Source organism: Xiphophorus maculatus, chromosome 5 (genome assembly GCF_002775205.1).
Source record: "Xiphophorus maculatus strain JP 163 A chromosome 5, X_maculatus-5.0-male, whole genome shotgun sequence".
Lineage (NCBI taxonomy): Eukaryota > Metazoa > Chordata > Actinopteri > Cyprinodontiformes > Poeciliidae > Xiphophorus > Xiphophorus maculatus.
In genome coordinates, this window is record NC_036447.1 from 6691833 (window position 1) to 6704223 (window position 12391).

The 12391-nt window shown below is 40.9% G+C and overlaps 1 protein-coding gene across 1 annotated transcript; it reads right to left on the bottom strand.

The window, feature by feature from the left end:
• Positions 1 to 431: 431 nt before the first annotated feature.
• On the bottom strand, positions 432 to 11140 carry LOC102217461 (delta-like protein A). Its single transcript, XM_005811308.2, has 11 exons — positions 10654 to 11140; positions 10258 to 10560; positions 9970 to 10030; positions 9633 to 9890; positions 8168 to 8228; positions 7952 to 8082; positions 6153 to 6322; positions 5771 to 5987; positions 3331 to 4111; positions 3131 to 3239; positions 432 to 1878 (listed from the first exon to the last, which is right to left on the bottom strand). The coding sequence occupies exons 1-11, from the start codon at positions 10720 to 10722 to the stop codon at positions 1873 to 1875; spliced, it is 2166 nt and encodes a 721-aa protein (XP_005811365.2). The 5' UTR covers positions 10723 to 11140; the 3' UTR covers positions 432 to 1872.
• Between the last annotated feature and the right edge of the window lie 1251 nt (positions 11141 to 12391).

Consider the following 12391-nt stretch of genomic DNA (forward strand, 5'->3'; position numbering starts at 1 on the left):
CAAAGGCATGATTTACCTGGTGTTGGTGGAAGCCGCACCAAGAGTGGTAAATCTGGTGTGAGGACATTGTTTTTCATGAATAGACCCCCTCGTTCGTCTCCACGGCGACACTTTCCAGAAAAAAGCCCGCCATGGGGCGGCAGCAGATGTTCACACATGGACGCAACCAGAGTTGGACGCAGTGAGATGTCATGTTTAGCAATATTTATTGGAAAAATAGTCTTGGCTAATTCCTTCATTCACAACCAGTAAACTGTTACATTATTCATTTTAAATAACATTTTCTTAAAACAAAAGGAGCAACAAAAAAAAAAAAACAACCAAAAACATGAAGTGCCTTTGCAAATATCCTTTAAAAAAAAACTTAAATAATTATAACAAACATCACAAATATACATTAGAAAATAAAAATAATGCAAAGTTTTTAAATTAACATAAATTAAATCATAATTTTAAATCATAACACTTTCTTGGGTTTATTTTACAAAAAGGACAATCTGTGTCAAAAGGAAATTTCTTCTTTTCTTATTTATAAAAAAAAAAACTTTTTGTTGTTTTTTGAAAGAATACTATATTATAAATGGTTTGGAGGGCTTAGGGGGAGAAAACGCACTTCAGTTAATACAGACATCAAGTATACATACAGTCTTCACTATGGCAGCGATGGGAGCACAGCCCATAAAGCGCCTTGTGAAGAGCAGGCCAGTATGGCCAAACATCCACCGTTTGATGCAGTTCCTGCGATCAGTAGCAGCCTGTGGGGTGCAGAAAAGGCCCGGCTGCAAATGTTGCATAAAATAAAACTTGTAGCATGCTCTACTGCAGGGGTGTCCAAAGCGCGGCCCCGGGGGCCGTTTGTGGCCGTTCGACTGATTTTGTGCGGACCCCAACTGCAATTCAAAAATAATACAAATTTGACCCGTAGATGCAGATGGAGACTTTTAATTTGTAGCCACGGTGAAAATAGTCACCACTTAGTCTTCTTACACAGGAAAATGTAAAGTAACACAAAGTTTTAACAAAAGATCAGCTTTTATTATTTCTTAAACTTGGCTAAAAATAGCAAACGTTTTGAAACAAAGTGACCCAAATCCTGTTCTTATTACTGAAAATAAATGTATTCAAATGTATTCAATGACTTTCTTTCAATACAAATATGCAAAATCTGCTACATTGTATTAGGGCCAAATTAGCGGGAAAAAAGTAGTAAATTTCTGCCAAAAATCTCAGACATTTTGAGAGTAATTTCTGAATATAGCTACTAGAAAAAAAATGTCTAGATTAATATTAGAAATTTTCTACAAAAATTTCTGAATTTCAAATGTTGAAAATTTTCTAAAAAAATTTTGAGTTATTGGCAGAAATTTACTCCTAATTTTTATCTACAAAGGCCCTGATGCACCGTTGTAAAATTCCCTTCCAGGTTTTGGATCTATAATAAATATCAGGCTATTTTATTTGATTGATTTTAGGTTGAGTTTTTTGTTTTTATTGCTACTTTTGAGTCTACAATTTTGGCCGACTTAGCAAAAAGTTTGGACACCCCTGCTTTATTGCCAATGCTTACATATAATCTCCAATGAAAGGCAGAATGGAAAGCTTACTGAGAGTTTACGTTCAACTGTAAAGCTCATTTACATCACTTTTACTTTTTTAAATTTTGTACCGTGCCAGTTCTTATCCCACAGGCCGCCGCTGCCTACACTTAGTTACCAGTAGAGAACCAGCTCACTCTGAATATCAGTTAAACGTCTCTGTATCAGCAGCAGTCTCAAGGCGGGACGTCGCCCCCTAGGGTTAGAGCAGCATCTGAAGGAGCATAAAAACTCTCCCATAGAGCAAATGAGCAACCGGCAGCCCATTGGTAGCGTCTTACACCTGGAAAAGTGGGAAAAAAAACAGAAATTAGATGTTACTTAGATCAGTGAAATGTGAACACTGCAAAAACACAAAATCTTAACAAGTAATTTTGTTTTAGTTTCTACAGCAAATATCTTAATGCACTTGAAATAAGACAAAACTATCTTATAAGTAACTTTTTGACAAGATACAGGAGCTTGTTTTAAGTCAATAATTTGTTAATATTGATAAAAACTACTTGACAGATTATTTAACAAGATATTTTTCACATTGTAAGTGAAATACCTGCCAATTGAATAGTACTTTTTTTAATCAATATTAACAAATTATTGACTTAAAACAATCTGAAATACAGCTCTGGACAAAACTAAGAGCCCACTGCACTGAACCCCATTAAAAACCTGGTTATTCCACCAAATATTGATTTCCGAACTCTTCCTGTGTTAAAACATTAGTGTTGTGGTTTATAAATGAATATCAACTTGTTTTCTTTGCATTGTTTCAGGCTTGAAAGCACTGCATCTTTGTCATTATTTTGACCATTTCTCATTTTCTGTTAATAAATATTTGCTCGTAACTTCAGAGACATGTTGTCAGTAGTTCATAGAATAAAAGGACAAACTTCATTTTACTCAAACATATACATATAAAAAGTAAAAATCAGAGAAACTGGTCTTTTTAAGTGGTCTTTTAGTTTTTCCCAGAGCTGTATATTGCTGAAAGGTTACTTCCCAGCCAGGATACTTAGGTGGGCCCCATATGGGATAAATGAGAAGGTTTTGGCCCTACATCAATTGACCCAGAAAGAAAATCTAGATTTTAAATTTTCTCAGATATAAAATCTATCTGGGTAAATTCATGTAGGACAGGGGTGTCAAACTCCAGTCCTCGAGGGCCGCTGTCCTGCAACTTTTAGATGTGCCTCTGCTGCACCACCTGAATAGAATAATTAGGTCATTAGCAAGGCTGGGAGAACTGATCTACACAAGGAGGAGGTAATTAAGACATTTCATTTCAGTGTTTTGTACCTGTGGCACATCTAAAAACTGTAGGACTGCGGCCCTCGAGGACTGGAGTTTGACACCTGTGATGTAGGACCACCGGAACAAAACCTTCTCAGTTATCCCATATGGGGCCCACCTAGGTATCCTGGCCGGGATGTAACTTTTCAGCAATATATATGAGCTTGTTTCAGTCAATAATTTTTTAATATTGATGAAAATGTACTATTTCGATTGGCATTTTTCCTGTGAGACATCGATAAACTCACCTCAGTTGCAATTATACATTCGTCTTTCTCCTCTGACATCACAAACACAGATTTGTACTTGGTGTCCGCACATGCAGACAGTTCTGGGGCTCTCTTTTCTGATGCATCGCTTTGAGAGGAAACAAAAACACAACGTTAGCGTTACTATTTTGGCTGCTGGGGGTCATTTGGCCTGCCGGCTTCCTGCTTTAAATATTTACCATTTTAAACGTTTGCTGTGTTTCTCTTCAAACTCCAGCGAGTCCAAGGATTGATACTTGTCCTCGCAGGCCGCCTCCAGCATGGCCTCCTTGGCCGCCTGCTCGTAGTTCACCTCCCGCACCAGGTTGTAGTCTGAAGGTGGATGTCGGCTTTTGCAGCTGCTTCTTCCTGGTGAAGAATCTTCATCCGGGTCGCCGCTGCCGAAGTCCATCTTTTTATTGATGTTTTTGACGCCTGGCATCGGCATCACGCTGATAGCAAGGTCCCTGTCACCGCGGTGACAGTTGTTGGTGAGGTTATTTATTGTCTCTCCTTCGCCCCCCATCTCCGCCTGTACGCTATGCTGAGCTTTCGATCGGAAAAACCCAACCAGCACGGCGCAGCCGGCCAGCAGCAGGAGCACCATAGCCACGCCGGAGCCGATGGCCATCCAGGGGACTTCGGACCCTCGGATCGCGGCGTGCTCCGGAAGCAGGAACTGGCAGTTCCTGCCTCCGTAGCCGGACACACACGCGCAGACGTAGCGGTTGTTTCTCTCGTGGCAGGTGGCACCGTTGTGGCAGGGGTTGTGCTCACAGCGACTGATGGGGGAGCTGCAGTTGCGGCCGGTGTATCCGGGTGGGCAGGTGCAGGTGTAGCCGGTGGGGCCCTCCTGGCACGTCCCGCCATTTTGACAAGGATAGGCAGAGCAAACATCACCTGTCTGGTCGCAGTTCATACCAGCAAAACCCTCTGGGCATTGGCACAGGTAAGAGTTGACCAGATCCACACAGCGGGCGCCTGAAACAGAAACAAGCTCTCATGCTACTGTTTGTTCTTCAAAGAGACGACGGCCTTAAGGACCTGCAGTAGCTGCATTTCCATTACAAATGTTTGTCGATATTCAGCTAATGTAAAAAAAAAAAAACACAATTTCCCAATTGCGGTGTTTCCATTAAATCGCACGTTGATAAGGTTGTTCATGTGATAAATCATTAAAACTCATGGCAGTAAATAGTTACATGAGATGTAATCATAATTCAGCCATGTTGCTCATCATCTGCCAGCCAATCAGAAGAGATGTTTTATTCAGGCGTTGGAGCAACAAACCCCGTATTCCAGGGGTGTCCAAACTTTTTGTCATTTGGGCCAAAATCGACAAGTCAAAAACAAGAAATAGTAAAATAATTTAAAGTTAAAATAAAATCAAACAATTATAGTTGCCTGATTTTATTGTTTTTTTTTGTAGAAACAATCCCAAATTTGAAATAATTTTGCACATTTTCTGTATTAAAAGAAATTGTAGTTAGTTTTCAAATTGTTTTGAGATTGTTTGAACAAATGTATTCTGTTATAAGAAAAAGATTTGAGTCACTCACCTTCAAAACACTTGCTACATTCAGCCAAGTATAAGAAATTAAATAAAAGCAGCAAAATCTGCTTTTCAGTAAAAGTCACTATGTAGTTTACTTTGTGTTACTTTCTATTGTGAGAAAGTTTAATTATAAAATTATTTTTAATATTTCTTATTTTAGATTTTAGATTAGATTTATTTAAATATATATAATATAATGTACATATTTTCTATATGTACATATCAGGGTAATAAGTGAGTATCACTGGTCAAATTATTATGATTCTTGAATTCCAGTTAGGGGGGCCGCACAAAATCTCTCCAAGGGCCACAGATGGCCCCGAGCCACACTTTGGACACCCCTAGCGTTTGCTTTGGGGAAATCACAGTTGGCTATGGATTCAACACAACTTTTTATAAATTGTGTGATGCTGAGAGAGCTCAGATGCACATTGTCCTCCATCATCTTACAACTACTTCCTGTCGTCTTCTTCATAGTTTCCGCCAGTAGTAACAGCCGGCTGTTGATCATGTGACTCGTGTGATGCAAAAAGTGTTTCTGTTGCAGTTTTGCAGAATACAAAGGTCAAGAAAAACTACATCCTATTAAAAAATGTCAGTTTTTCAAAATTGCCATGTTCCCATTAAGCAAATTTATTTTCGCAATTTCAATTGGTGAAATTTTAAGGTGAACGAAAACGCAGCTAGTGACCACATAATTTCACATATTGGATTTAGGAAAACAAATTTGCTTAATGGAAACACAAAAAATGTTTTAGAATTAGGTTGCTTTTCATAAAACTGCAATGGAAACACTTCTTATGCATCACACGTCATGTGATCAACAACCGGATGTTACTACTGCCAGAAAAAATGAAGAAGACAACAGGAAGTGGTTGGATGATGATGACACGGCATGTTTTTTAATGATTAATACGATTTATGTGACTTTAATTACATTTTTTATTCAATGAAAACACCACAATAGTAAAATTGTGTGCTTTTTCTTTTTTTACATTAGTGGAACCCCGATAAAGTCTTGCAGACATTTGCAAAGCAGAGCTTTGCAGCAGAACATAAACTCCTCGGGTCGCAGCGTCTCTTACCGTTGGAGCAGGGACTGGAGGTGCAGTGGTCAATCTTTTTCTCACAGTTGAATCCTGCGTATCCAGTGGGGCACTGGCAGAAATAGCCTCCATCAGGGTTGTCGGCGCAGCGGCCTCCGTTGGAGCAAGGCCCATCCGCACACGTCATGGCACTTAACTCGCAGTTGTTGCCATAGAAACCATGAGGGCAACTGCACTTATATGTGTTTTCTGAATCCTGAGTGGGGAGAATAATAATCACACCGGGTTGACGTCAAGATTTTTCTCGCTGCTGCATCTGCAGCTATACATCAGATATTTTTTTAGAGGCTTCTTTGGTTTCGTCTGAATAAGTGGAGCAGGTGCCAGGCTAGATTTAGACGTTCATTTTTTCCACACTTACAGTGCAGCTTCCCCCGTTGCGGCAGGGGTTTCCAGCACATTCGTTGACCTTGATCTCACAGCTGGCCCCAGTGAAGCCGGGCCTGCAGGAACAGGTGTAGCTGCCCTGGCCGGTGTTGCTGCATGTGGCTCCATTCATGCACGGCTTGTGATGAGTGCAGTAGTTCAGATCTGGAAGGACGCAGCAGAACAGGCTCAGTGCAACATATGGCACAACCAAAGTGTCAGAATGCCTTTTGTCTTCCACTACATTTCACCAAATCTCTGGCTCCCCGTCTCTGCCGCTTATCTTCACTCTTTGGTTGTTTTTCTTGTTTCAACCATAACAGTTATGGGTTTTATTCTGGTGTTTTGTGGTACATTTCGTGATAAAAGTGACAAAAATAACTATTTATTACTCTGTTTTTTAGGTAACCGTAAGGTTGTTTCTACATGTCGCAGCAATTATAACCCCACAAACACAAATGATGCTCTTGAAACACATTCCCATTTGTATGTGTTTCTTTAGGACACCAGTCATATAAAAAGTGTAATTTTTAGTCACTAAACTGCACAGATGTGTTCAGATTTATTTATATTTATCGATACTCCCAATTAAAAACAGAGGAGAAAATAGTAAAACTAACAATCTAAGCATTACAGTCAGGTTTGGGGAATTTTCAGCATAATTAATACTTATCATGATAACCTATTTGAGATGCAACAATGTGATATTAATATCTGTATCGGTTCCAATATTTTAAAAAAATCTAGATCAGGTGTCATTGGCAATGTGCAGATCTACTCGGTATAATTCTATACTAGCTTGGCAACACATTGTTTTTTAAATTTATCTTACATTATATTTAGCATTCCGAATTGTGCTTTCTGAAAATGTTTACAGGTTTGTTGGGGTTTATTTTACATGTTTGACTGAGGTAGTCGACCTATTGCTGTCAGTTTCAGTTTCTTTATTATTTATTTTACACTGCACTCCAAAAAAACTAAAGCTTACTACATTCTGGTTTAGTTTTTAATGCAAATATGTTAGCACGCTTGAACTAAGATGGAAGTAACTTACAGCTAACCTTTTAAGAAAACATAAGAGCTTGTTTAGAGTCAATAATTTCTTCATATTGATGAAAAAGTTCTAGATCCATTGGCAGATTATTTCACTTATAATAAGATATTTTTCCCATGTCATGAGGAAAATATTCTGTCAATAAAACAAGTACTTTTTCATCAATATAAAGTAATTATTGACTCTAAACAAGCTAATATCTTGCTGAAAAGTTACTTATAAGTTAGTTTTGTGTCATTTTAAGTGTACTAAGATATTTGCACTAGAAACTACACCAAATTACTTGGTAAGTCTTTGTGTTTTTGCAGTGTACTCCTTGTTCTTATAATCTTGTGATGCTATTGGTGCAATTAAATGTACTGCACTGGTGCAGAGTTATCAAATAATTGTGTTTAAAAAAAATTCAACGTTTAAAGTCAGTTGAACATTGTTTTTCTGTGTAAGATCGATACAAAACCTCAGATATCGGTATCAGTATCGGACATCAAAGTGGTGGATTGGTGCATCCCTAATCACAATAAATGATTAAACTAATATCTGACCAGATTTTTAGGGAGGAACCAAATCATTTGTTGCAAACTCTGAATAAAGTTCAAACTTCTCCTGGTCTAAGAGTCCAAATCAATCCCAAAGTGCCAGAACTTCTAAAACCCAACAAGCAGTCCCATTTTCCCCCTGTCCTCTGTCTGCCGTCCCTCCTCTCTCATCACCATGGCGCTCTCAGGAGACCCGGTCCTCACCTTGGTTACAGAAAAGCCCGCCCCAGCCCTCCTGACAGTTGCACTGCCAGGGCTGCTGGCAGGTCCCGTGGAGGCAGCCCGGGTAGCGAATGCACTCGTCGCAGTAGCGTCCCTTGAATCCCACTCTGCACCTGTTGTCGTCCAATTAAGAGGGAGAGCACCGATCAGTCCACCCGTGTTACTCCGCTGCTGTTTCAGTAATAAAAGGCGACTTACTTGCACTCGCCAGGTTTCTCGCAGAAGCCGTGCTCCTCGTCGCATCCCGGCAGACAAATCGCTGCGCAGCAAGAGAAAATGAAAGTCGCACTTAGAGGAATGTGCGAACGGAAACGCAGGTTTATCACTGATTTTCATTTTTGGGGATTTAAAAGCTAAAGTTGTATCTAAAACAAAGCAAACACTGCAAAAACACAAAATCTTACCAAGTTTTTGGTCTAGATTATTGTACAAATATCTTAACAGACTTTAAATAAGTCAATACAAACTTACAAGTAACTTTACAGTGAAATATGGGAGCTTGTTTTAAGTAAATAATCCATTAATGTCGATTTTAAAAAGTATTTTTACTAATTTTTTTATCAATATTAAGTAATTATTTATTTAAAACAAGAACATTTATATTGGCGAAAACTTATTTGTAAATTAGTTTAGTCATATTTCAAGTGTACTACAATATTGTGTTAGTAATTAGACCAAAAATACTTGGTAAGATTTAGTGTTTTTTGCAGTGTAAACTGTTTCTTCAAACTTAGTGTCCTTAATCTCATCCCTAAAACTTTCTGTTCAACATACTGCAGAGACAAAGAGTCTGTGTGAGAGTGTGTGTACCCCAAAGTGCACACACTCTCACACAGACCCCCACAGCCACCCCACCACCCTCCCTTTTTTCTTCTCCTCCTTTGCTGCAGGTCAAAACTCTTTTATTCATTCTCCCTGCACACACACACACACACACACACCACACACACACACACACACACACACACACTCTCCTTAATGTCTCAGAGTCTCAGATTGGGGCAGATAAGAGTGGACAGCTGGCGAGTGTGTTGCCAGTGCTCGACAGCTGCCCCATTGTTTCCTCTCTGCCGGCAGCTGCCCACTTCAAACAATACCTCCCCCGCCTCAGCCAATCAGCGTCCGGCCCACTCCGGCAGCAGCCAATCGGAAGGCAGCATGTAAATTTATGGCACGCGTGAGATTATTCCAAAAAACTTTCCTTAGAATAAATCAAGTAGTCGTGTGTGCGTGTGTGTGTGTGTGTGTGTGTGTGTGTGTGTGTGTGTGTGTGTGTGTGTGTGTGTGTGTGTGTGTGTGTGTGTGTGTGTGTGTGTGTAGGGAGAAGCAGGGGGGCGGGGGACGCGTGGTGTTTACCCACAAGATCCCTTCTAACGGCACTTAGACCCTCTGACTACAAACCAGACATTTTTTAATATTTTGTAATATTTGTAATATAATTTAGTTCTAAATCAAATATCGTCATTTTTAAATTTAATTTGTTTTTTTAACTCAATTTTTGGCAATAAAGAAAACCATTTTGGCAAATTAAGAAGGTGATGGTCGTTTTTAGGTATCGTGTCAAAAGCGTTATGATAACGTCCACATCTGTATTATACTCTTTTTAAGTCATATTTGATGCTTCCTCCACCTCATTCCAGTAATAAAAGTTTCTTAAACTCACGCTCCGTGCAGTATTGGCCCTTCCAGCCGGCGTCACACACGATCTCCCCCCGTTCTCCGCAGGTAAAGTGCCCAAACGCGTCGTCTCTGGGCCGGCAGAACACCGAGCAGCCGTCCCCGTAGTAGTGCTCGTCGCACACAAAGCGGTACGAGTACTTTAGCTCGGTCCGGCCTGCGGTGTGCAGGTCCTGGGACCAGTCATCTCCCACCGTCAGATGCCTCTGGGTGGTCATTGTGCTGATGACGCGCTCTGGATTCTCTAAAAAATAACATAATAAAAAGGATGTAACAAAAAGCAGGTGAGTGCCTGAGCTGGAGAGGGAGGATTTGGTTCCTACCTGTGGAGAGGTCGTCTTTGGAGTCGGTGTGTAACGCTTCGATGATCAGGGAGAAGGTCCCCTGGGAACACAAATGGCTTGGTGAGACAGGTGGCCAGCGGAAGCGTGGTGAAAACACCAAGCAGCTAAAAAACCCCAAGGCGACACTCTCTGCTCTGAAAGCTGCTGAAACTCAACACCCCTGCCCTCAACTTTATGCGCGCTCAGCCGTCGCGCTCACTTTTACGCACAGAGATTCAATTAAAATGGCGCGAATCGCATTGTTTTCGAGAGTGAATCGGAATTTACCGGCCACGTGAAGCCGAAGTTTATCCTGACCGGGTTGGTGAACGCGCTCTCCGGGATGACGTCGGGGACCTGGAAGGAGTTGGAGCCCAGGACGGGCGTCACGGCGCCGCCGTACGTGCACGGCGGCTCCGGCGTGGCGTTGGGCTGGTAGTGCTTGAGGCAGATCCTGAAGAAAGTCTTACATTCGCACTGCTGCTGGAAGGAGGAGGTCAGGCCTCCTTTGCAGCAGTTCTTGTTCCCCTGAGCCCCCTTCTTGTTTAGAAACTCCTGCAGCTTCAGCTCAAAAACTCCCGAACAGAACCCCTGGGAAGGAAATAAACTCGTTATCGTCACTCACTAGTGGATGGAGGGGATAAATCACGTGTTAATGTTGGAGATAAAGATTTGAAGACCAACCTGGCACAACAACATGAACATGACGGTGAGAGTCAGCAGAATAACGCGTCCCATGTTTAATAAATACATAATAAATAAGGAATAAATAAAGTAAAACGTATGGGGACTTGTTGGCTCCCTGTTCAGTCCCCTTGAGGAAGATGCATTGAGCTCGTTTGTGTTGTCTCAGTCAACCGCTGTCGCTGCTCGCCCCGCTGCTGGGATTCATCTCCCGAGGAACCAAAGAGGATAAATCCCAAAACCGAACTTGAAGGAAAAACAAACTGAACTTGTGGGAGTTTATAGCGCAGATTTAAAAAAAAAAGAAAAGGCAACCAAAACTCCTCCTCTGGTCCGATATAAAGCGTAAATCCAGTGCGTAATGGTGATGATAGTTACTGGTCCATGCTTCCCTCAGCCTCCCTCCCAGTGTGTTTTGTCACGGTGAACTGCGCGTCTGTCTCCGGCCGAGGCCGCCTGCAGCCTGTTTTATACGGCCTGACACATGCTATGGTAATAACATGCAAATTGGCCCCTCCTCCTCCTGCTCTTCTTGCCCGACCCTTACCTCCCACTGAGCAGTCTGGACTGAAAAGAAGTCCAAACCAGCTTCAAGATGTTTACTAGAGTAAAATCCTCCAAAGGTAAAAAAAAAAAAAAGAAATAACCAGATTTACTCGTTAAATAAATAGACATCTGCGTAAAAAATAGGCGTCAACGTGCAGTTTCTATCTAAAAATCACTCATTAAATCTCTACTTTCAGTATATATTTATATTTTAAGTTGACTAGAAGACGCTGTTCAATACAAACAGATTAAAATTCCGTTACAGAATCAGTAAATATTATGAAAACACCGCCTGTCTGCTTAATGACTCCCACTGTTTACATCTTCACTCTGCAGTATGAATTCCTGCTACATAGTTCAGAGGTTGAATGGGGACTTAAAATCAGGTTCAGTTCAACTTTCCGGGATATTTGGGATAAAATTGCCCCCTGTTATCCCTCGGTCTGTACCCCCCGCCCACCATAAAAAGACGACAGGGGGGTAAAAGTGGCTGCACACGTGGTGGATGGCACGTGGTCGCATTGATCCGCCCAGCTGTTGCCTCGCTGCACCAGCGCCTTTGTGTGAAGAGCGCTGATTTCTAAAGTTTCCCATCACAAAAAAAGGAAGGAAAACCGTTTCTTGATCAAACCCAGACTCAGTTAGGGCAGGCTAATTGTTTTTATCCCTCCTCCCTCTTTCTCCATCTCAGCTTCTTCTTCTTCTTCTTCGGGATAAACAAGCTCTAAATTTTGCTAGTGGGAAGAATTTCACGCTTTGAAAATGACTAAAGAAAGCATTCCTCGGCAGAGAGCTAAACGACCTGAGGGACGTTTTTCCTCCACTTCTGTTTTCCTCAAAGTTTCTCACCAAAAGCGACGTGCGCGCGCACTTGAGTCGCTCGCGCGGCCAACATGAGGGGCAGAGGTGGGCAGAGTACCAAAATATTACTCAAGTAAGTGTAGTACTACTTCATTATATTTGTACTCAAGTAAAAGTAACAAGTTACCCAGAAATTACTCTAGAATAACAAAGTATTTGGTAAAAAGTCTACTCAAGTACTCAAACCATCAATCATTTAATATTTCAAAACTACATCATCAGACGGAACAAAATATAAAGTTATGTGAATTGTTTTTGGTATTTTAAGGACCAAAATGACAATAATTCATATAAGTAACAAAAGTAACAAAATCTGGTGAAATAAAAAAAA

Excerpts from the sequence above, each read along its gene's own strand:
- LOC102217461 (XM_005811308.2), bottom strand. The coding sequence starts at position 10,722 with ATGTATTTATTAAACATGGGACGCGTTATTCTGCTGACTCTCACCGTC. Across the intron at positions 9,891-9,969 it reads CAAAGACGACCTCTCCACAG|AGAATCCAGAGCGCGTCATC; the intron begins GTAGGAACCAAA and ends GTTATTTTTTAG. Across the intron at positions 4,112-5,770 it reads CTCCAGTCCCTGCTCCAACG|GCGCCCGCTGTGTGGATCTG; the intron begins GTAAGAGACGCT and ends TTTCTGTTTCAG.